This window comes from Bombina bombina, chromosome 5 (genome assembly GCF_027579735.1).
Source record: "Bombina bombina isolate aBomBom1 chromosome 5, aBomBom1.pri, whole genome shotgun sequence".
In the NCBI taxonomy this organism is placed as follows: Eukaryota; Metazoa; Chordata; class Amphibia; order Anura; family Bombinatoridae; genus Bombina; species Bombina bombina.
The window spans coordinates 679804116-679827999 of NC_069503.1; the positions used below are offsets into that span (position 1 = coordinate 679804116).

The 23884-nt window shown below is 36.6% G+C and overlaps 1 protein-coding gene across 1 annotated transcript in view; it reads left to right on the top strand.

Annotated features, from left to right (window-relative positions):
- Positions 1–22564, top strand: part of LOC128660690 (structural maintenance of chromosomes protein 5) — a 40326-nt gene extending 17762 nt beyond the window's left edge. Inside the window, exons 2-4 of the mRNA XM_053714645.1 lie at positions 11977–12060; positions 13066–13294; positions 22154–22564. Coding sequence (XP_053570620.1) covers positions 12008–12060; positions 13066–13294; positions 22154–22447 — 576 coding nt within the window. The 5' untranslated portion in view covers positions 11977–12007 and the 3' untranslated portion in view covers positions 22448–22564. The remainder of the gene's footprint in view (positions 1–11976; positions 12061–13065; positions 13295–22153) is intronic.
- The last annotated feature ends 1320 nt before the right edge of the window (positions 22565–23884 follow it).

Here is a 23884-nt window from a genome sequence, read left to right on the forward strand (position 1 = left end):
AATGCTTACATCTAATCAAAGCACACCAACAATTCTCCACTGGTTAAACTGTCTATGCAGAGATTTTTTTAATTTATCCAACTATAGTTTAACCCCACAAAAAGTAGAGGTGGACTTCAGCTGGGCAATGATACATGCAGCAATGCAGGCATTCAATCAGATTACAGTTGTTCAATATATCAATCTATGTTTCTTTCATGTAATTAGCAAGAGTCCATGAGCTAGTGACGTATGGGATATACATTCCTACCAGGAGGGGCAAAGTTTCCCAAACCTCAAAATGCCTATAAATACACCCCTCACCACACCCACAAATCTGTTTTACAAACTTTGCCTCCTGTGGAGGTGGTGAAGTAAGTTTGTGCTAGATTCTACGTTGATATGCGCTCTGCAACAGGTTGGAGCCCGGTTTTCCTCTCAGCGTGCAGTGAATGTCAGAGGGATGTGAAGAGAGTATTGCCTATTTGAATTCAATGATCTCCTTCTACGGGGTCTATTTCATAGGTTCTCTGTTATCGGTCGTAGAGATTCATCTCTTACCTCCCTTTTCAGATCGACGATATACTCTTATATATACCATTACCTCTACTGATTCTCGTTTCAGTACTGGTTTGGCTTTCTACTACATGTAGATGAGTGTCCTGGGGTAAGTAAGTCTTATTTTCTGTGACACTCTAAGCTATGGTTGGGCACTTTTATATAAAGTTCTAAATATATGTGTTTAAACATTTATTTGCCTTGATTCAGGATGTTCAACGTTCCTTTTTTCAGACAGTCAGTTTCATATTTGGGATAATGCATATGAATAAATCAATTTTTTCTTACCTTAAAATTTGACTTTTTTTCCTGTGGGCTGTTAGGCTCGCGGGGGCTGAAAAATGCTTCATTTTATTGCGTCATTCTTTGCGCAAATATTTTCTTGTAATTTCTGGCGTCATATGTGTCGACGGAAGTTGCGTCATTTATTTATTTTTTTGACGTTTTTGCGCCAAAAAATTTCGACGTTCCGGATGTGGCGCCATTTTTTGGCGCCAAAAGCATTTAGGCGCCAAATAATGTGGGCGGCTTTTTTGGCGCTAAAAAATTTGAGCGTCATTGTTGTCTCCACAATATTTTAAGTCTCATTATTTATTGCTTCTGGTTGCTAGAAGCTTGTTCATTGGCATTTTTTTCCCATTCCTGAAACTGTCATTTAAGGAATTTGATCTTTTTTGCTTTATATGTTGTTTTTTCTATTACATATTGCAAGATCTCTCACCCTGAATCAGAAGCCACTTCTGGAAAAACGCTTAACTGAGTTTCAGTTCTACCAAAGCTAAGTTCATTTATTTTAAATGTATAAATGTTTATCTTTAGCTATGGTTTGTAATAAGTTATTATGGTATACTTTTACATGCAGGATCCATTAGTGTTTATGCTTTACATATTTCTATTTTTAAATCTTATGTACAAGAAATAATTAGAAGATTTATAAGAAACATTTTTCTGATTCTATTTTAAAGGCTTTGTCTGACTTCGTGCCTTCTAATAAAATTTTTAGGTCTTTTTCACTTCTTTTTTAATTATTGAAGTTTCAAATGACCAACAACATACTGATTTATCCTTCTCTGATGATGTTTTTTCCCTTTTCAGAAATTTTCTTCATCAGATATTGACACTAACAAATCCTACTTTTTTATTATTTTTCTATTATTAAAGTACATTTGTTCTTTGTTGAAAAGGTGTTGATTATTTTGGATATTAAGGTAACTAGTTCTTTAAGACTAGCTGACACTATTTCTGCCTATTTATTTCTTCTGTGTTTTCAGAGGTTTTCTTTCCAATTCCCCATACTAGGGAATGGAATAGGCTGTGAATTTTCTTTTATTCCTTCTTCAAAGGTTTTAAACTATATTCTTTGCCAGCAGTTAAATTCAATAAGGAGGGTTCTCCAATATATTGGGGCTATCTCTACTTCTACTAATTATGCTATTATTTCTATAGCAAAATAGTATTTATTTTCCTTTAGATAGTTGTATCTTATTTATGGAAAATTGATTAGTTTCAGGTACTTCTTGGTCCTGTGATTTATTTGGATATTGCTAGCATTGTTAAGGGACAACATTTACTAGACTAGGTGCTGTTGCATTTGTCTGTTGTTTTGCATTTATTGATTATGCAAGTCCTCTGTATTGACTGGTCCTTTAAACTGGACTATCATGCTAATAATTTCATTTGTGTCTTCAGTTTATTGAATATTTTCGCAAATGAGGGTTATTCTATGTCTTTAGCTATTTTAGCTAGAAAAAAAAAAATCCATATTTCTTAACTGTTACTCTGGGCTTCAAGATTGAGTTCTAAGACTAAAACTTTAAGCTTATACTAGTTTGGTTGTTCTTATTAAGGAATGAATTCCTGAGTTCTTTCCCAAGTAACATGTTTATAATTGGGGTTCGAAATCAGCTCCCTAATATTGCGATGTACGTGCCGTATTCCAGCTTGGCTGGTAAGGGGCAGGTTAAGACTTCTTTGAAATTTATTTGGTTCTATTTTGTCCAAATTTCTTTGATTTTATTCCAGTAAGGCTAACACTTTCTTTAAGTGTGTTTCTGTTCTATATATTTTGGGTACTGTTGAAGCATGGCTGGGCACCCATGGGGTTCAAGCGCTGCTCAGACCTGAAATCTTCTGGGGTATTTCTTCCAGTTCCTTTTTTAGGAACCGGGTTTGGAGTTTTTATTCAAACTATTTTGCCTTTTTATGGTCATTGATAGCATTATTTGTTTTCATTAGATACAATAAATGCATATTTTCATTTTTCTGTTTTCATTCAGATTATTTTCTGAGGACGCGGAATCTCATATGATTCACTTGCTCTTCAGGACATAGTTAGAGGATCTTTTTTTTAAAAGCTCTTGATTCCTCACACAAGGGTCACCTTTTTTAGGTTTCCAGATAGTTTGTGTCACTGTCTTTGTCTCTATCAGACAAGGGATAATTCTTTTGGGTTCCGTCTGTCGGTACCTTTAGTCTCTATTATTTCCTTCAGTTGCTATATATGCATAGAAGTTTTAGGTCTTATGGCCATAGCATTCCCTTTGCTCATTTTTACTAGAAAGAACCTTTTCAGTCTTTTATGAGTGTTGTTTCTTCGAGAACATGGTTGGAGGATCAATTTACCAAAAAGTTCGTTGATTCCTCAGACAAGGGTAACCTTTTTAGGTTTCCTGATAGATTCAGTGTCCTTGACTCTGTCTCTGTCGGACAAAAGACGTCTGAATTTGGTTTCAGCTTGTCGAAACCTTCAGTCTCAATCTTTCCCTTCGGTAGTCTTATGCATGGAAATTCTAGGTCTTATGTCTGCTGCATTGGACGCGGTTCCCTTTGCTCATTTTCACATGCGACCTCTTCAGCTCTGTATGCTGAACCAGTGGTGTAGGGATTATACAAAGATATCTCAATTAATATCTTTAAAACCGATTGTACGACACTCTCTGACGTGGTGGTCAGACCACCATCGTTTAGTTCAGGGGGCTTCTTTTGTTCTTCCAACCTGGACTGTGATTTCAACAAGATGCAAGTCTGACAGGTTGGGGAGCTGTTTGGGGGTCTCTGACAGCACAAGGGGTTTGGGAATCTCAGGAGGTGAGATTACCAATCAATATTTTGGAACTCCGTGCAATTTTCAGAGCTCTTCAGTCATGGCCTCTTCTAAAGAGAGAGCCGTTCATTTGTTTTCAGACGGACAATGTCACAATTGTGGCATATGTCAATCATCAAGGAGGGACTCACAGTCCTCTGGCTATGAAAGAAGTATCTCGAATTCTGGTATGGGCGGAATCCAGCTCCTGTCTAATTTCTGCGGTTTATATCCCAGGTATAGACAATTGGGAAGCGGATTATCTCAGTCGCCAAACGTTACATCCGGGCGAATGGTCTCTTCACCCAGAGGTATTTCTTCAGATTGTTCAAATGTGGGGACTTCCAGAAATAGATCTGATGGCTTCTCATCTAAACAAGAAGCTTCCCAGGTATCTGTCCAGATCCAGGGATCCTCAGGCGGAGGCAGTGGATGCATTGTCACTTCCTTGGAAGTATCATTCTGCCTATATCTTTCTGCCTCTAGTTCTTCTTCCAGGAGTAATTTCCAAGATTCTAAAGGAGTGCTTGTTTGTTCTGCTGGTGGCTCCAGCATGGCCTCACAGGTTTTTGGTATGCGGATCTTGTCCGGATGGCCACTTGCCAACCGTGGACTCTTCCGTTAAGACCAGACCTTCTATCACAAGGTCCTTTTTTTCCATCAGGATCTCAAATCCTTAAATTTGAAGGTATGGAGATTGAACGCTTGATTCTCAGTCATTGAGGTTTCTCTGACTCCGTGATTAATACTATGTTACAGGCTCGTAAATCTGTATCTAGGAAGATATATTATCGAGTCTGGAAGATTTCCATTTCTAGGTGTTTTTCTCATCTTTTTTCTTGGCATTCTTTTAGATATAAAACCTGTCATTAAGTCAATTTCTCCTCCTTGGAGTTTGAATTTGGTTCTGGGGGCTCTTCAAGCTCCTCCGTTTGAACCTATGCATTCGCTGGACATTAAATTACTTTCTTGGAAAGTTTTTTGTTTCTTTTGGCCATCTCTTCTGCTAGAAGAGTTTCTGATTTATCTGCTCTTTCTTGTGAATCTCCTTTTCTGATTTTTCATCAGGACAAGGCGGTGTTGCGAACTTCTTTTAAAATTTTTACTTAAGGTTGTGAATTCTAACATTAGTAGAGAAATTGTGGTTCCTTCATTGTGTCCTAATCCTAAGAATTCTAAGGAAAGATCATTGCATTCTTTGGATGTAGTTAGAGCTTTGAAATATTATGTTGAAGCTACTAAATATTTCCGAAAGACTTCTAGTCTATTTGTTATCTATTCCGGTTCTAGGAAAGGTCAGAAGGCCTCTGCCATTTCTTTGGCGTCTTGGTTAAAATCTTTGATTCATCATGCTTATGCGAGTCGGGTAAAACTCTGCCTCAAAGGATTACAGCTCATTCTACTAGGTCAGTTTCTACTTCCTGGGCGTTTAGGAATGAAGCTTCGGTTGATCAGATTTGCAAAGCAGCAACTTGGTCTTCTTTGCATATTTTTACTAAATTCTACCATTTTGATGTGTTTTCTTCTTCTGAAGCAGTTTTTGGTAGAAAAGTACTTCAGGCAGCTGTTTCAGTTTGATTCTTCTGCTTATAATTTCAGTTTTTTTCATTATAAGATTTAAACTTTATTTTGGGTGTGGATTATTTTCAGCGTAATTGGCTGTCTTTATTTTATCCTCTCTAGTGACTCTTGCGTGGAAGATCCACATCTTGGGTATTCATTATCCCATACGTCACTAGCTCATGGACTCTTGCTAATTACATGAAAGAAAACATAATTTATGTAAGAACTTACCTGATAAATTAATTTCTTTCATATTAGCAAGAGTCCATGAGGCCCACTCTTTTTTGTGGTGGTTATGATTTTTTTTGTATAAAGCACAATTATTCCAATTCCTTATATTTATGCTTCGCACTTTTTTCTTATCACCCCACTTCTTGGCTATGCGTTAAACTGATTTGTGGGTGTGGTGAGGGGTGTATTTATAGGCATTTTGAGGTTTGGGAAACTTTGCCCCTCCTGGTAGGAATGTATATCCCATACGTCACTAGCTCATGGACTCTTGCTAATATGAAAGAAATGAATTTATCAGGTAAGTTCTTACATAAATTATGTTTTTCGCATCTGCGGAGGAGAACTTAAATGCACGATGACTGTAATACACATATGTGCCGCTCACATGATTAAGTTGGTGACTGTTAAAGCAAGCAAAATACAAGCCAGTAAGCAAATCAAAGATTTTTTTTTTATGTATTCTTTTGCCCTGTTACAAAATGCTAAAAATTTAAAAGAGGTAAAGGTGCATATTATGAGGCTAATCTATGTGCTGATTGTTAAAAGTGAAACAAATACTTGCCTGGAATATGTTCGACTGATCACACGATCAGTAAAAAAAACAAAAAATACAGCTATATAATGAAAACATAGATGAGGGCAAATTTGACCTTGAGGTTGCAGAAGACATACACAAAGAACGCACTATAAGAGAATCTTCGCCATTTTATAAAATGTTTGAATCAATATTATTTGAAATTTCACAGCAAACAGAACGTGATGAACATGAAAACCAGAAAGAAAATATGAATTATTGCCCACAGTTTATTTCTATACTTCAAAAATATATAGCAACCATACCACTGTGGAGTGGAATAATTTTAAGTGAAGAGAAAAGTAGAGATACAAATGCTGCAGTGGAAAACTGGTTTCGTATTGTGAAAAAAGATGTCTTAAATGACAAATTACACTGAAGAGTTGGCGACTTTTTACAAGTAATGAATGAGTTTGTTCAAGGGAAAATTTGTGATATTGCTTTAGGAAGTTTGAAAAGTTCAAATATTAAAAAGGAAGTTGGAAAAAGAAAAAAAAGGTAGAAAGTGGAAATAAAAATGTCAAAAAAATTATCCCATCAAAAGATCAAACAGAAACAGACAGTTCTGAAGACAAAGGAAACACTTTAACTCATGAGGAGAAATGGAAAAAAATAAAAATAAAGAAGAAATCTAAATACTATAGTAGATCACCAAGTCCAAAATCCAAATCTATGATTGTTATGTGTAACTGCCCACCATGGTCTGGGTCAGGGAAGTTGGGAAGAAAAAACATAAAATTACTAAACACATGTACAATTGACAATTTGCTTTTTGTAATTCACTTGGCAATGCAGAACTTTCCTCATGTATTGCATGGGTTGATTGACATAGCAAAAAGGGACACATGGATTAGATCCCTATTGAATGTGCATTCATATTATACTAAACATGAATGGAGTAAAGGAAAAATTGAATGGCTAAAACAATTTGAACGATTTCAAAGTAAAACTGTATGGGATGCATTTGGCACAGAGGAGGATATGGTAGTTTGCCGTCTAAACTATCTCTATGTCACAACTGTTGAAGCAAGATGCAGTAATCTCTCGTGTCCAGAATCATTTACTTCAAGAAAAACTTACTCCATAGAAATATGGTAAGAAATCATTTTGTTTATCCACCTTTCTGTATATCTAACTATACAAAATTCTAGGTATGTGCATTCATATGATTTGGTAGCATACAAAATTCTAGGTATGTGCATTCATATGATTTGGTAGCATACAAAATTCTAGATATGTGCATTCATATGATTTGGTAGCATACAAAATTTGAAGAATGTGGCCACTTGTGCCGTTTGTCTCTTTTCTGATATCTTTTGTGACAATACAACACACTAAGATCTGTGTAAATAGAGTTCTTAGTAAGTTGTACTTTCACATGAAGAAATGCAGCTCCAAAAAGAGCCAAATGTCATGAGAAGCAGCCTTCTTGCGAATTTGAATGCTACCGAAGCATCCAAACACACATGCCAACAAAATTATGTAATCATGGAACACTCACAGTACTTAGTATTTAAAAAAAAATTATAGAGACAATCAATATCTATATTCAGGACCTATTTAAAGTCTTTTTCCTAAAGTTACAAGAGTCAAGTATTCTTTTACAGGAAGGGGGTAGACTGCTAGAAAGTCATAAAAGGTTTGGGTACAGATAGTCTTATAGGGTTAGGTGTAAGAGGTCAGATAGTCTTATAGGAAAGGGAACAGGTAGTCTTAAAGAGGCAGTAATTAAGGTTCCCTCCTCATAGTCTGAATAGTAAGTGGTAAAGTTGTCTTTAAGGGACATTAAATCTAAAATTGTTTCATAATCCGTTTTTGAATGAACAGCAATAAACTAATGTGATGTAACTGAACACATTTGGTAAGCCAGTCTCAAAAGGCATATATGTGCATACAATAATAAACTGCTAATGCCCAGTATTAGATTGCTTTTCTTTAGTATATAGGTATTTTTTTCAAACCAAGAGAAATTAACAAATTAGATAATAGATGTAAAGGGGATTTTTTTTTTTTTAAAAAAAATGTGATCCATCTGAATCATGAATAAATTGAGTTTCATGTGCATTTAACAAGCAGGGGGTTAAGATGTCAGTAAGTCTAAAAGCATCAGGGAGTAATCTTAAAAGGACAAGTAGATTTAAAGTGTCAAGCAGTAGGTGTAGACACTCTTAAAAGGTCAGGGGGTGCTGTAGCCTTAAATGAAAGGAATTTGGGTATTTATAGTCTTAAAGTTTTCGGTGGTATATAAAGTGGCAGGAGTTAGAAGGATCATAGTCTAAAAGGGGTAGGAGCAGATAGTCTTAAGAGGGCAGAGGTTTAAGGCCAGGTGGTCTTAAATGGGCATGGGCAGTGTAGACTGAAAGGAACAAAGTGTTAAGTAGTCTTAAAAGTGTTAGGGGGCAGTGGTAAACAATTTTAAAAAGGCAGTGGGTAGTTAATAGGGCATGGAAAATATAGGTGATAGTGCAGTGAATGAGTAATATTTTTAAAGGGATAGTGGTTATATAATCATAAAGGTGTAGGGGTTAATTGGTAGATATAAAATTACTTTTTGTGTCACTTGTATTAACGGAGACTAAAATTCAATTACCACTTAAAACTATCTCTCTTTAAAGACTACATAATTCCATGCCCCTTTAAGACTCACACTATCCCTAAAACTACCTCCTTAGAAAACTTTAAGGCTATATACCCTTATTGTATTCATTATATCTTCCCCTGCCCCTTTAAAACTATATACCCCCCTCTAAACCATTAAGAACACCTGTCCATATATAACACTCTACCCTACTATCTTTGCAATTTAATACTACCTATCCAGCGTCTCTTTATGACAATCTGACTCCTTAAACCCTTTGCACCTTGTAGACTAACTGACATTATGCCCTTTTAAGATTATATAATCATATCCTTTAAAGACTACCAAATGCACTCTCCATTTAAGCCTAGTTGACCCTTAAACTTCTACCCCTTAAAGGCCACTTGTTTTTTAATAATATTTGCTATAACCCTTTAAGACTATCTCCCCCTACACATTTAAAACAATTACTTTCTACCCCTTTTAGACTAACCACTAGCTCCTGTCTATTTAAAATTATACACCCATTTCCCTTTTACATATACCAACCACTTAAACTTCATGAGCTTTTAAGATTATTTACCCCTTTTACTTGCAGATTATTTCTGTTACACCTGTAAGACTTCTACCACCTTTATTGTCCCTTAAGACTATCTTACCCCCTGAACCTTTAAGATAATATATCTTATGCCCCTGCTTTTTAATACTACCTTATCCCCTGCCCCTTTAAGTCTACCAGATCCCTTAACCCTTATGCCCTTTTAAGACTATCTGGATCTCTGCCTAGAGCTAGATGTGGTCACAGCACAGTCTCCCTAACAGAAAACTATGAGGAAGTCTGTCAGAGAGTGTGTGGAATCTTTGTCAATGCCAGGCATGCACATGACCTACAAATGCTACAAGTACAAGTGGGGGGAAATACCTGCAGAGTGTATTTTAAAGTAGTGAAAGAATATTTGACAATGTGTGGATGTAATTCAGAGCAGCATAATTGTGCAATGCAATTGTCATTAAAAATGTGGGTTATTCTACATGTATTTTTTAATCCTATACCTCCTACTCCTGTATCTCTGCCTATGTTTGCTTCATTTTGCATAACTCTAATTTACCTTCTTCACTTGCTGTCCATATAATCAGGTAAGTATTCAGATCCCTAACTGATATAGACAAGGTATAGAAAGAGGTAGGGCTGCAAAAACAAATTATTAAGATTGGTCATAAAAATGGATGTTAAAGAATATCATTATCGATTGGGTGGTCTGTTATTAGTTGGTCAGTTGCACAGCACCAGCTGCCTCACTCCGATGAACTCCTGCACATGGTATTGTCAATTTTTATAAAAAAATTTCATATGCAATTAATCTGCTGATTTTTCTCAGATTAATGGGATACCATGTGCAGGAGTTCATCAGAGTGAGGCAGCTGGTGCCGTGCAACTGACCAACTAATCACAGACCACCGAATAAATAATGAGATTTGTTCACAACTATTTATATGACCAATGTCACATATTAGTTGTTGAAGCACTAGAAAGAGGTATTTACAGACCTTAGAGTGACTGTGCTGAACATGAAAGAAAGAGACTGTAAATTGTAATCTCACTAGTCAAAACCAGAAAACGATATGAGGATTTAAAAAGACAGCCAAGTTAGATTAGCTGGAGTCAGGGCATGTAACAAACTGTGATGGTCAAAAAGCAAGCAAAGTCAGGGACACAGTAAAACAGGCACAAATAGTCACAATATCAAAATCACTAAATAAACGATGCAAGGACCATGAACTGACAATTATTCAAACGAAGATCAGACCTTAAAGGGACAGTGTGCTATAAAATAGTTTTTCCCTTAATGTGTTTCCAATTACTTTTTTTACCGTCTGCAGAGTATAAAATGTATGATATTTGCTTTTTTAAGGTTTATTTGTGTATATGAATTAGCTGATTTTTAGTTTTGAAGCCACAACCTAATAAAATGGGTTGAACTTCTAGGTATAATCAGATCTCATTACTTTATCACACTGTGTACATATACCTGCTTTTTTTCTTATATCTGTCCATAAACCAATCACCAATGCTTGGAGAGAACAATGGAAAATTAACATTTTATTACCTTATCCCTTGTGGCCCAAACCGTTCAGGATTTGTGGGGATACCACAGGCTAAATAAACAATTTCAGATGCCAATATAAGGTTAATGGAAATACTTGTAATCGATTTAATACACTCCAGCATGTAAAGTGGATCATTGTGAACAAATTAAAGGGGAGACATTTTTTGAGTAAACTGTCCCTTTAAATAGGTTTAGGTCTTGTGCTTAAAATAACGCCAAAAAGGGCGTGACAGCTGCATCAAAATTGGATGCCAGAAACCACCCTCCGTAAAAAATGACACGTAAATGTACGGCATAAAATAAAAGACGCAAGTACCAAGAGTCAGGCATGTTGGTTGCGCAAGATGACACTAGATGTGTGGTATTCCTGTATATCTTCACTTCACCACAATACTTTTTGGTCTCTTTCTAACACCCTTCCTTTCTCATTCCCACTCATCCCATGGGGTCGATTTATTAAGCGGCGGATGCTGCTTCCAACCCCCTTTGTTTCAGGTTCGCCTGAAACGGAAGTTAAAAAGCAGCGGTCTTAAAGGGACAGTCTAGGCCAAAATAAACTTTCATGATTCAGATAGGGCATGACATTTTAAACAATTTTCCAATTTACTTTTAGCACCAATTTTGCTTTGTTCTATTGGTATTCTTAGTTGAAAGCTTAACCTAGGAGATTCATATGCTAATTTCTTAGACCTTGAAGCCCACCTCTTTCAGATTGCATTTTAACAGTTTTTCACCACTAGAGGGTGTTAGTTCACATATTTCATATAGATAACACTGTGCTCGTGCACGTGAAGTAATCTGGGAGCAGGCACTGATTGGCTAGACTGCAAGTCTGTCAAAAGAACTGAAAAAATGGGCAGTTTGCAGAGGCTTAGATACAAGATAATTACAGAGGTTAAAAGTATATTATTATAACTGTGTTCTTTTTGCAAAACTGGGAAATGGGTAATAAAGGGATTATCTATCTTTTAAAACAATAAAAATTCTGGTGTAGACTGTCCCTTTAAGACCGCTGACTCTTAACTTGTCCACAACCTTTTCGGTGGTGGACTGAAATCATACCGATACGTTTGGGATGATTGACTGCCCCTGCTAGCGGCCGTTTGTCCACCGGTGAGCAGGGGGTGGCATTGCACAAGCATTTCACTAGAAATGATTGTACAAAGTTAAATTTAATTTAGCGAGGTTTATCGGACATGATTCTATACAGCTAATCATGTCCTCTCAAACAATGTTAAAAATCTACACCCATCTCTCTTTCCTCTCCATAACCATAAAACCTTGTTACTTTCCATTTTTACAGCTGTGATGATCTCAAAAAATTACAGGAAGGAATGGATAAATGGCTTTCATGCAATACAAGTGAATGCAAAAGAAAAAATCAAGGGTAAGACCAAAAAAGTGAGGTAAAAAATATATAGATAGAAAGATAGATATAGATAAATATAATACAAAAATCAAAACAATCTACATACTTAAATGACAAATAACAGAACACAGAGTAGTAAGTAGCACTGCCAGATAAAATAAATATTGAATTTTAAAGGGACAGTCTACAACATTTTTTTTTCTTATTTAAAAAGATATATAATCCCTTTATTACCCATTCCCTGTTTTTTCATAACAAACACTGTTATATTACCTCTGTGATTACCTTGTATCTAAGCCTTTGCAGACAGCCTCCTTATCTAAGTGCCTTTGACAGACATGCAGTGTAGTCAATCAGTGAAGACTCCTAAATAACTTCACGGGAGTGAGCACAATGTTATCTATATGACACATGTGAACTAGCACAGTCTAACTGTGAAAAACTTTTAAAATGCTCTGAGCTAGGAGGCGGTTTTCAACTGTTTAGACATCAGTTTGAGCCTAGCTAGGTTTAGCTTTTCAAAAATACCACCAAGGGAACAAAGCAAATTTGATGATAAAAGTAAATCGGGAATTTGTTTAAAATTGCATGCCCTATCTGAATCATGAAAGTTTAGTTTTGACTTTACAAGTGTACAGTATATCATGGACTCACAAGAATTAGGAGATTCTACTTATGAGTACAGCTATCTGTGACACTTTTGGTGTATTTTATAATCATTCCTTATTATATGTGCATTTTTGCTTTACAAACCAGTAAATATACCATGTTGTTTAACAGTACCTATGTAGCATGCCGCGGTATGAGGACTTATTCAAAGAGGACATTTGATCATGGTTTACCTTGCATACTAATTGTTGCAGTTTTAAAAAAAATGTAATGATGCAAATTACAAACAGATTCCACTTGATCTTCCGGAGGACATTTATATTCTAGGGTTTAGGTAAGTGTAATTACTTGTTTATTTGCCTTTACTACATCATAATGTAATACATTTATTCATCCATATTTATTTTAATTTAGGTATAAGCCTATTGCCATTACATACCATGCTGCTTCACATTTTGTATGCTTCCACCGCCTGCAACATGCAAGCTGGATTTTTTATGATGGATTCGGGGAAATGAACAGCCCAGGCAAAGGCCAAATAATAGCTACACCTGAAGTTATAGAGCAAGAAATAACATTGCCACATTCAGTTGGCCACATTGTTTTCATTCGTCTTAATGAAGCACCATCTGTAATTGTCAAGGTAAGAAAGGAATGGGACAACTTTATATTTAATTATTTTTTGTTAACTATTTTACAGGAATATATTGTCTGTCATTTATTGTCTTTAGTGTATTATGATTAGTGTTGTATACCTACATTTCTTAGTCTCAACAGGAATGATATTAAAATCATTTAACACTTGAAGTCTTTAGCTATTAAAGGGAGACTCCACCCTCATAACAACTTTATCTCAATATAGGTGTTATGAGGGCTCCAGTCCCTGGGAGTACCTTATGGTGTTTTAATAATTTAACCAAAACCAATTTTCAACAGAGCATCTGTTTGCGATAATCCTGTCTCCTCCACCCTTCACATTGATCATGAAGGTTTTCCTTGGGTGCCGGGGTTCTGTCGAGAACTCCAAGGTTGTCGAAATCTCCAAGATTACATAATTTCCTGTGACTCTCCCGTTTTCACTATATTTTGCCCCTGTTAGGGGGGCGCATTTGGCATCCACCCCAAGTTAACCTTGGGGAATGAGGTTTACAAGAGTGGCTTCGCCGACTTGAACCACCCAGGCAGAGTTAAAAATAGATATTTTAGATGGGCACATTTACTGATCTGCGGATGCGAAACAAAAGTTAAGAAGCAGGGGTCGTAAGACTGCTACTCCTTAACTCATCCGCCATCTATTAGGTGGCGGACTGCAATTATCCCGATCGGATACGCCTGTGATGATTGACATCCCCTGCTAGTGGCCGATTGGCATTGCACTAGAAATGCTTGTGCAATGTTAAATGCCGACAGCGTATACTGCTGTTGGCATTTAAGTATGTTGGCCGGACATATAATAAATCTAAAGCATAGGCTCAGAGCGTCAACTGACAATCTCATATTATCACCAGCCAGCCATTACCAGTAACAGTGCGTACTGTTACTCTCAATGGGCGAACAAGTGATAGGCGAAAAGCATCAGCCGACACTTTCATCCTATAACCGGTGCCCAAAGAAAATATTCCTGATATATGTGGTGAACGGAGGAGGAGGAGAAAGGAGGTATTATGGACGGGTGTTCAAGGGGACAACTTTGGGTTAAACTTTTTGAAATTATTTAATCTACAGCTCCAATAACAACTTAATTGAGATTAATGTTTTATGGTGGCTGGAATATAGTCAGAATGCTCTTTTAAAGCTTTTTAATGGCTGGTTCAATTTTACAGTTTCAAACATACACTATAAATAACTCTGAAATAAGGGCAAATTTAGACTTGATTTGCAAAAATTTGAAATAGGCACTCTCCTTGTAATAACTATCAGCAGCAGGTATGTTCTTTCTGATGTCACATAATAATATCAACCATTCAGTAGTGTGGAAAAGTGTAGAGTTTATCATCAAAACAAATCACAGTAAAAAAAAATGTGCACACTATGCTTCCCCCTAAAATAGTTCAGTAAAATGAAATTTTTTATTAATTTGAACTGTTCATTTAAACAATACCAATCAAATTCTACACAACAGAATCTGACCTTTATATTAAGGGGCAGATTTAATAATGTCTGGTGGACATGATACGCTGTTGCGTATCATGTCCGCCATATATCGCTGAATGCCGACAGCAAACGCTGTTGGCATTTAGCATTGCACAAGCAGTTCTAGTGAACTGCTTGTACAATGCCGCACCCTGCAGATTCGCGGCCAATCAGCCACTAGAAGTGGGTGACAATCAAGCCGATCGAATATGAATCAAATTGATTGCTGTCCGCAGATCAGAGGCAGCGGATTCAGTTAAGGAGGAGCGGTCTTAAGACAGCTGCTTCTTAACTGCTGTTTCCAACGAGCCTGAAGGCTCACAAGGAAAACAGGGGGATCAGGGGCCATTCGGACCTTGATAATTCGACACCTATGTATTCTTTTATCTGAGTCAGTAATTCAGGCTTAGATCAACTCATGAATTCTAGTTGTAAATTAACTTTACAATGTAATATTTGAATTAAATAATTATAATAATCCATAGCTCATAATTATGCCTATCATAACACCTCTGTGCCAATGAAATTTAGTTTTAATTTAAACTAAAAAAAAAAAGTACACAGCTTCCTATTATTAAAAGGGGATCCAGCATTTGTGATCCTATCTTCTTCCACTATGTGTATGATGAGATTGGGAAATAAAAAAGCTAATTTTAATACTTGACAGAATCTCAATGTTGTGTCTCTTACTTTATATGCAAATGGAATAAACAGGACTAAATAATTGGGTGGTGGTCAACTCATGGTCCCTTGCTCTGCCTTTCATGCCATGTAAGGTGGGTATACATTAGACACGTGCATTTTGAGGTTTCTTTCACATTCAAAAGCAGAAGAAGGCGGCTCTTCGTGCACCTTAGCTATTTTCGTTGCTGAATTCAATCTTGCGCAACAGCAACACACTGAAATCTGGATTTGCAAAGATGTTAAGATGGTACTGTTGCACAACAATGAATTTTGAAACGAAAATGGCTAATTATCACAAAGAGACACATTCTTCCGCTTTCAAAGGTGAACGAAACATTAAAATGAACATGTCTAGTATACAGTGCGTAATTAATGGTGAAAGTTGTTTTCCACATGCCCCACTACTTTCACCCACACCCCAGACTTTGGGTGAAGGTGGATCATGCAATGATGATTCACTGGTTCAAAGGCACACTGAAATTCCGATTATCCTAGTATGTGAAGGTATAATCTAGATTTTATTAAAGACACAGAGACGAGTATTTTTATGCATTACTCTTTCTTTACTACTCAATGCAGCCTTTTAAAGAACAAGATATATAAGATAATATAACATACACATAATAAGAACATAACATAGACTTATTATAGTGAGAAAAAACAGCCAATCAGCACAGAGCATAGACTATAAACAGAGCACCCAATTAACATACTTCCTCTTTCTAATTGATGCTCAAAAGGAATAAAATATTAAACATCATAAGAAAACCAAAAAGTCCGAAACAACAGAGGGTAATAAACGCCAACTTCTTGTAGAACTGATGGACGAAATTCCATGGGATGTTGAATTTGATAGAAGGTAACGTAGATGTCCAGGATTCATTGAATGAAGGTTGAGATTTCTGAATTGACGGGAAGAATCCAGAGGATGAGAAAGGATTGGATTCACATGGATACTGTTAAAAAATATAAGAGTTAGTAACACATAATGACGGTTATTAGGGTGGGAAAAAACACCATTATCTATGTGAGGAGGGAAAATACTCGTCTCTGTGTCTTTAATAAAATCTAGATTATACCTTCACATACTAGGATAATCGGAATTTTATTACAAGACCAGAGACTCCTATTTTTATGCAAGTTTAAAGTAGTTAGAATAAATTAAGCGAGGCATGTTGAATGGGTCTGAAATAAAATTGTTTGAAGATGGAATCTGAAGACCAGTCTGCAGCATTTAAAATCTGTTGAAGAGGAGCCGCTTTTAAAAAGGCTTTCGAAGCAGCGGAACCTCTGACAGAATGAGCTGTAAAAGAAATGTTGATACCGGCCTCTTTCATGACCCATTTAACCCACCTAGCGATAGAGGTAGAAGTGATAGGAGCATAGGGGGGAACAAAAGAAATAAGCAGTTGATTATGGATAGGTTTCCTAAATATCAGAGTTCTAGATTCGTATGACTTTAAGCATTCGACCACACACAAAGAGGGTTCCGAAGACAGATAAGGATAAAAGATGGAAGTAGATAAAGTTTTTGTTCTGCGAGAAAGAAAGAAGGTGACTCCTTCAGGGGAGAAACGTTTAGAGTTCCAATCTAATGCTTTTACATCCGATACCCTTCTGAAAGAAATAAGGCATAGAAGGGTAGCGAGTTTAGCGGAAAGTTGTTTTAGAGTCAACAAGTTATTGTCTGGCCAGGATTTGAAAAGAGAGAAAACTAAGTCTACATCCCAGAAAAATTCGTGTTTGGGAACAGGAGGACGTTTTAATCTAATGGCTTTAAGAACTCTACAAACTAAAGGGTGTTTACCGATAGGTGAATTATTGATTAGATTATGTCTGGCAGAGATGGCCGATCTATGGACATTAATTGTTCTGTAAGCAAGGCCTGAATCAAAGAGGTGTGACAGATAATGATTTCGGTTAAATCCGCAGAAATTGGATCCAAATCCCTTTGCAAGCACCAGCTAGACCATTTTGACCATGCGGCAAAATAACATCTGCGGGTACCTGGAGCCCAAGAGTCTTGAATGAGGGATCTAGCTCTCTCCGAAAGGCCTCGGAGAGACCAGGGTCCCCTGAAATTGTCCAGGCTATCAGAAAAAGAGAGCCTTGGAGAATTAGACTGTGAAATTCGCCCTCCGGATTGACTAATAGGTGAGGAAGTGGAGGAAGAAGAATTGGAAGATTGGTGGACATCTCCAAGAGGGAGGGATACCAAGACTGGGTTGGCCAAAGGGGAGTCACTATAGTTAGGCATAGGAGATCCCTGCGGACTGTTGAAATTGTCCTCGGGATCATTGAGAATGGAGGGAAGGCATAAGCTTTCTTGGGGGGCCATGGTTGCAGGAAAGCATCTATGGCCGCAGCTTCCGGATCTGGACGCCAGCTGAAGTATGGGTAAATCTGGAAGTTGGTCCTGGATGCAAAAAGATCCAGGCAAAAGGGACCTCTGAGAGATTGGAGGAGTAAAAACATTTTCCTGTCTAATTTCCAATCGCTCGAATCTGTCAGATGACGAGATCCCCAATCTGCAGCTGTATTTGATAGACCTGGAATATATTCCGCTTTGATAGAAATATTCCTGTCTAAACAAAGGTGAATAAATTCCTTGGTAATGTTGGACAAATTCCTTGATTTGGTGCCTCCTAAACGATTGAGATATCGTACTGCTGAAATATTGTCCATGCGAAGGAGAATAGAAACTGGAGAAGAAAAATTGGCAAAACTTTTGACTGCAAACGAGCCAGCCAATAATTCCAAACAATTGATATGGAAACGTTTCTCCTCCAATGTCCATTTGCCACCGGTGATGGAAGGGCCGCAGCGTGCACCCCAGCCTGAAAGACTGGCATCGGATTCTATAATGAAGTCCGGAGTTCTGCCAAAGATGGCTCTCCCATTCCAGGCTTCTAAATGAGAGAGCCACCAAGACAATTCTTCTTTGGCTTCTAGGGACAAAGGAATCAAATGAGAATAAGAAAAACCTTTCCTCAAATGAAGAATCTTTAGTCTCTGAAGTTCTCGGTAATGTAATGGGGCAGAAAAAATAGCCTGAATAGAGGATGATAGTAACCCTACTATTCTGGCTATGGTTCTGATGGGAACTAAATCTTTGGATAAAGTTTTGGTAATTTCTTTCTTGATATTCTTTACCTTGTCTGAAGGAAGACTCAGAGTAGAGAGTATTGAGTTGATTTTGAAGCCTAAGAAAATCAAAGACTTTGTGGGTAAGAGAACTGATTTCTGTTTGTTCACAATAAAACCTAAGGATTCTAATAAAGAAATTGTGGTAAATAGATGATTCTGAAGGGAGTGAAAATCTTGGTCCATAATCAAAATATCGTCCAAATAAATTATTAGACGAATTCCTCGGAGTCTCAACCAGGCCACTACAGGTTTCAGTAACTTGGTGAAAATCCAAGGAGCAGAGGACAGACCAAAGGGAAGGCAAGTGAAATTCCAAAGCTGGTCTTCCCAACGGAAAGTCAAGAATTTCCAATGTTCTTGGGCGATTGGAACGGTTAGATAGGCGTCTGTGAGATCCAATCGAACCAACCAATCGTTTCCTCTTAGACATTCTCTTAATAAGTGAATACCTTCCATTTTGAAATGATGGTAAACTACAAAGGTATTTAACGTTTTTAGGTTTATGACTGGTCTGTATTGATTGTTTTTCTTTTTTACCAAAAACAGATTGCTTAGGTAAAAATCTTGAGGTTGGGAGACTGGAAGAATTGCTTTTTTGGAGAAGAGAGAAGAAATTTCTCTCTTGACCAAAAGAGAGTCTTCTTGAGAAAATTGAATTGGATGGGGAAGACAGATTTGAATTGGGGGAGATATGAATTCTATGAGAATACCTGATACAGTTTGTAAAACCCAAGGGTCTGAAGTAATTGAAGCCCAATTTTGAGTAAACAGGGCGAGTCTGCCTCCAATTTTTTCTGGGAAAGAAAGGATATAGGGAAGAAATGAAGAACTTACCTGGAGCTTGTCTAGCTCTGGCTCTGGTCCTAAAACCTCTCTGAGTCCAGGGGCGACCTCTTGTCGGAAAAAAGGAGGAAGTGGATGGTTCAGAGTAACCTCTTTGGAATTGAGATTGAAACTGGTGTTGGTATTGTGATTGTTGGGGATAGTAATGAGACCTGGATAAGAAGGCTTGGCGGCCGGGAAAGCGGCCTCTGCCTCTCCCGGCCCTGTCGGAGAAACCCTGGTTAGGGTAGAAAATTTTCTTAACGGATGTTTTCACTTTATTTAGGTTAGAGAAAGTATTTACGTATTGGCTTAAGTCCTTTAAGTAAGAGTCTCCAAACAAAAGACCCTTGTTGTCTGAAGCGATATTACTTGAGGAAAAATCAGAAATTTTCGGGTCTATTTTCCTCAAGATGTTACGTCTTCTTTCTCCAGACATTGCGCAATTCGTGTTCCCAATAAAACACAGGAGTCTTTGTACCCATTCTCTGACCACATAGGGATCCAAAGGGCAATTTTCGGCTACGCCTTGTTCAGATAATTCGAATAATTTAGTGAGGGGACCAACTGAATCTAAAAGTTTATCTTGGCAAATTTTCCAGGATCTATCTATTCCTTTTTTCAATTTATATCCTGGGGAACCAATGAATTTTAAAATTTTGGGGTCAACTTCAGGTGTGATGGAAGCATTCTTTGGTAACAGGGGACGAGGACATTCGGCTTTCATTTTGTTGCGGGTTTGCTTTTTTAGGGGTTTACGTAATTGGTGGTCAATAAATTTAGCTAAATCCAGGGGGGGACACCACTCGGCGGACCGGGGATGGTGTAAGTCGTCTGGTTTAAACCTAGGGTTACCCAAACAATCTAAAAAGTCCTCTTCATCCTCACTGTATTCAAAAGATTTTTTAGCTTTCTTTTTCGTTTTTTTAGCGGCCGGGGAGCCATCGGAATTATCCGAATCATTGAAATTGTCTGAATTAATATCAGTGTATTCGTCACCATCTGATTCCTCAGAATCTGAAGATGGATTATCAATATTAGTTTTTGATTTAAATTTAAATTTTTTGCATACATGAGTATCCCCTGTTTGGTTACCCTCAGGGTGCAGGGTTCTACTAACAGCGGTTTTTCTTCCTTTGCTGTGAGGAATATTAGTCTCAGTTAAAAGTTGGCGAGACTTTTCAATAAGTTTTTTGCTTGCTTTATAGGCAATAGATGGGTTCTTTCTTTTTAAAGATATTTTTCTTTGTTTCTCTCCCATCAAAGAGGTCATTTTATTAAATAAATTATTCATAGAGGAATCAATCATAGATTGTACTGTATGTAAGGTCAAGGGAGGTGATTTAGATTGAGTTTCAGACATTGTTTATAATGTTTTGTCAAAAAAACAATGTGAGGTAAAATTAAATATTAAATTAATTGATTATCAAATCTCCCTTATAAGAAAATTTTTATGTATAAAATTTGAAATATATATAGTTGAAAGGGTCTGGCAAAACAGACTATTGAGAGGACAAGCAAAATATTTTTCTGAGGTAAACTGTTTGGTTCAATTAGTTAGCTAAAACGCTTAGTACAGAAATTATACTAAATGTAATTGCAATGTATTATAACTGCCAGAAGATGGCAACAAAAGCTGAGGAGAAATATTCTATGACAAAATGAAGGAAATGTCAGGACCGAGTGGAAAAGACACAAAGTTACCACTCGGTTAACAGCAGAGGTACAGCTGACAGGAGGCAGGGTTATTACGTCAGCGGTAATGGGCGGGAAGGGGACGGCCCACAAAATGGCGAACGGACTGAGAGAAGAAAACATGCAGGAGGGGAGAAAACACTGAGCGAACAACGGAGCTAGCAAAGTTTGAAGCAGAATGTCAGTAGGTGATAAGGCTAAAGGCTCAATAGAGACACAAAATATAAATATAAGGAAATATGAAAACCGGAAGAAAAAATACACATATAAGGGGAAAAACAAGGAGTTATAGTTACAAACGAAGTAAACAGAAAAACGGAAGAAATGATAAAGGGATAAAATATCTATAAAGACAATAATGATAACGTTTTATTATTAATATTATGACTGCACTACTTATCTGAGTGAGCAGCAAAAAGAAAGAGGAAGTATGTTAATTGGGTGCTCTGTTTATAGTCTATGCTCTGTGCTGATTGGCTGTTTTTTCTCACTATAATAAGTCTATGTTATGTTCTTATTATGTGTATGTTATATTATCTTATATATCTTGTTCTTTAAAAGGCTGCATTGAGTAGTAAAGAAAGAGTAATGCATAAAAATAGGAGTCTCTGGTCTTGTAATAAAATTATTATACATGAGCCAGCAGGTGACTAGCTTCCTGACTTTAACCAGGCAAAAGATAAATAATATTAATACAGAGTATTAATACTATATATATGTGTGTATGTGTGAAACCCAAAAAAGTTACATGTCCCTTTTTTCTTTACAGTTTTGCATAAAGAAACTCACAGTAGTTATGTTAGTTTATAAAATGATCAAATGGTAAAACCCTAGAAAGGAGTTTTTGTTCTCATGTATATATCAGCCCATTGCACAATAATTACATATATCTGGGGGGGGGGTTTAGAGTGGATTTCTTTTCATTGTTTAATTAAATTATGCATCTCTACTGCTGGCATTATTGTTACTGATATATAATTTTGAATTTGAAGTAAAACCTCTTTCATTGTGTAATTTACAGGATAATAAATTGCTCTGTGATACCATAGCTGCCAATAAGTGGCTTGACGAAAACATGCAAAACCTTTTTGGTCAAGTCCAAAAGCCAATGATTCTCAGCATGGATGCAAAAGAAACAGATGATACTATTTACAAACATGAAGAATATGTAAACTCTAAATATGAAACTGGAGTTAATCATCTAGAGCCATTTGTTTTCACATTTTCAAACAGTGCTGATATGGATATGTTTTTATCTGAGAAAAGAGACAAGCAAAAACTTCTTGTACATGTTAGTTGTGAATCACAACTTTAAAGGGGCATGCATCGCTTGACTTTTTTTATAATCATCACTTTAAAAAAAATATAGAAAGTAAAATAAAGCAAGAAAAAATGTTAAATTATTTAATAAATGTTTAAAAATGTTACAGTATATAGACTCTGTCAGTTTGCTTTGTTCTGGTACACCTCTAAGCTAGGGGAGTTTCTTCTGCCTAACTCCTGCATCTGACCTGCCGCTTACCCATCTACTAATCCACCCATCTCACTTTGACGTGAAATATTAATAGCCATGCATGAGAAACTATGTGGATATTAATCACTTTTGCAAACAAAAGTTCAAAGAATGAGAGTCAAGAAAACACTATTAACAACCTGATTCTCTGCATCTCTGCACACATGAAAGAAAAAGCAACTGTAACAATGGTTTGTGTGTGTGTGTTTATCCATGTATCTATCATGTGTGTATGTATGTGTGTGTGTGTGTGTATGTGTGTATATATATATATATTAGTGCAAGTGTGGTAGTTTATGATCAATATTATTTTGCTCTCGCTAAATGTATTTATTTTTATATAGAAGGATGCACAATTAGAATAAAACACGCTAAATAAGGGTGAGCCAAGATAATTTTCATAGAGATAATGCTTGGTTCCTTTTTCAGAATTTATCATTAAAATGCATAGAAGCTACAGTGCCAAGTGTGGTGCCATATTTTTAGATCAATATCATTTGGCTCAGACTAGTTTGATCTTTTTCGTTTAGAGGGATGCTTAATTAGTATAAAGCAAGCAAAATGTGAGGGAGACAAAATGGTTTTAATAGAGTAAAAGCTTGGTTCCTTATTCAGAATCTACTATTGAAATGCATTGATGTTATGGTGTCAAGTTTGATGCCATACTATATGACCAATATAATTAGGCTCAGGCTAGATTTTATTTGTGTATATAGATGGATGGCCTATTAGCATAAAACAATCCAAATGTGAATGAGCCAAGATGGTTTTCATAGATTAAAAGCTTGGTTACTTATTCAAAATCTCACATTGAAATGAGGGAACCAGGTTTGGTGCCATATTACATGATCAATACCATTTGGCTCAGGCTAGATTGATTCTTTTTATATAGAGGGATGCACAATTAGTATAAAACAGGCCAAAATGTGAGTGAGCCAAGATGGTTTTCATAGAGGAAATGCTGGGTTACTTATTCAAAATCTCCCATTGAAATGCAATGAAATTAGGGTACCAGGTTTGGTGCCATATTACATTATCAATATCCTTTAGCTCAGACTAGATTGATTCTTTTAAGATAGAGGGATGCCGAATTAGCATAAAACAAGCCAAATGGGAGTGAGCCAAGATGTTTTTCATTGATTAAAATCTTAGTTACTTATTCTGAATTGCCCATTGAAATGCATTGGAATTAGGGTACCAGATTTGGTGCCATATTACATGATCAATATAATTTGGCTC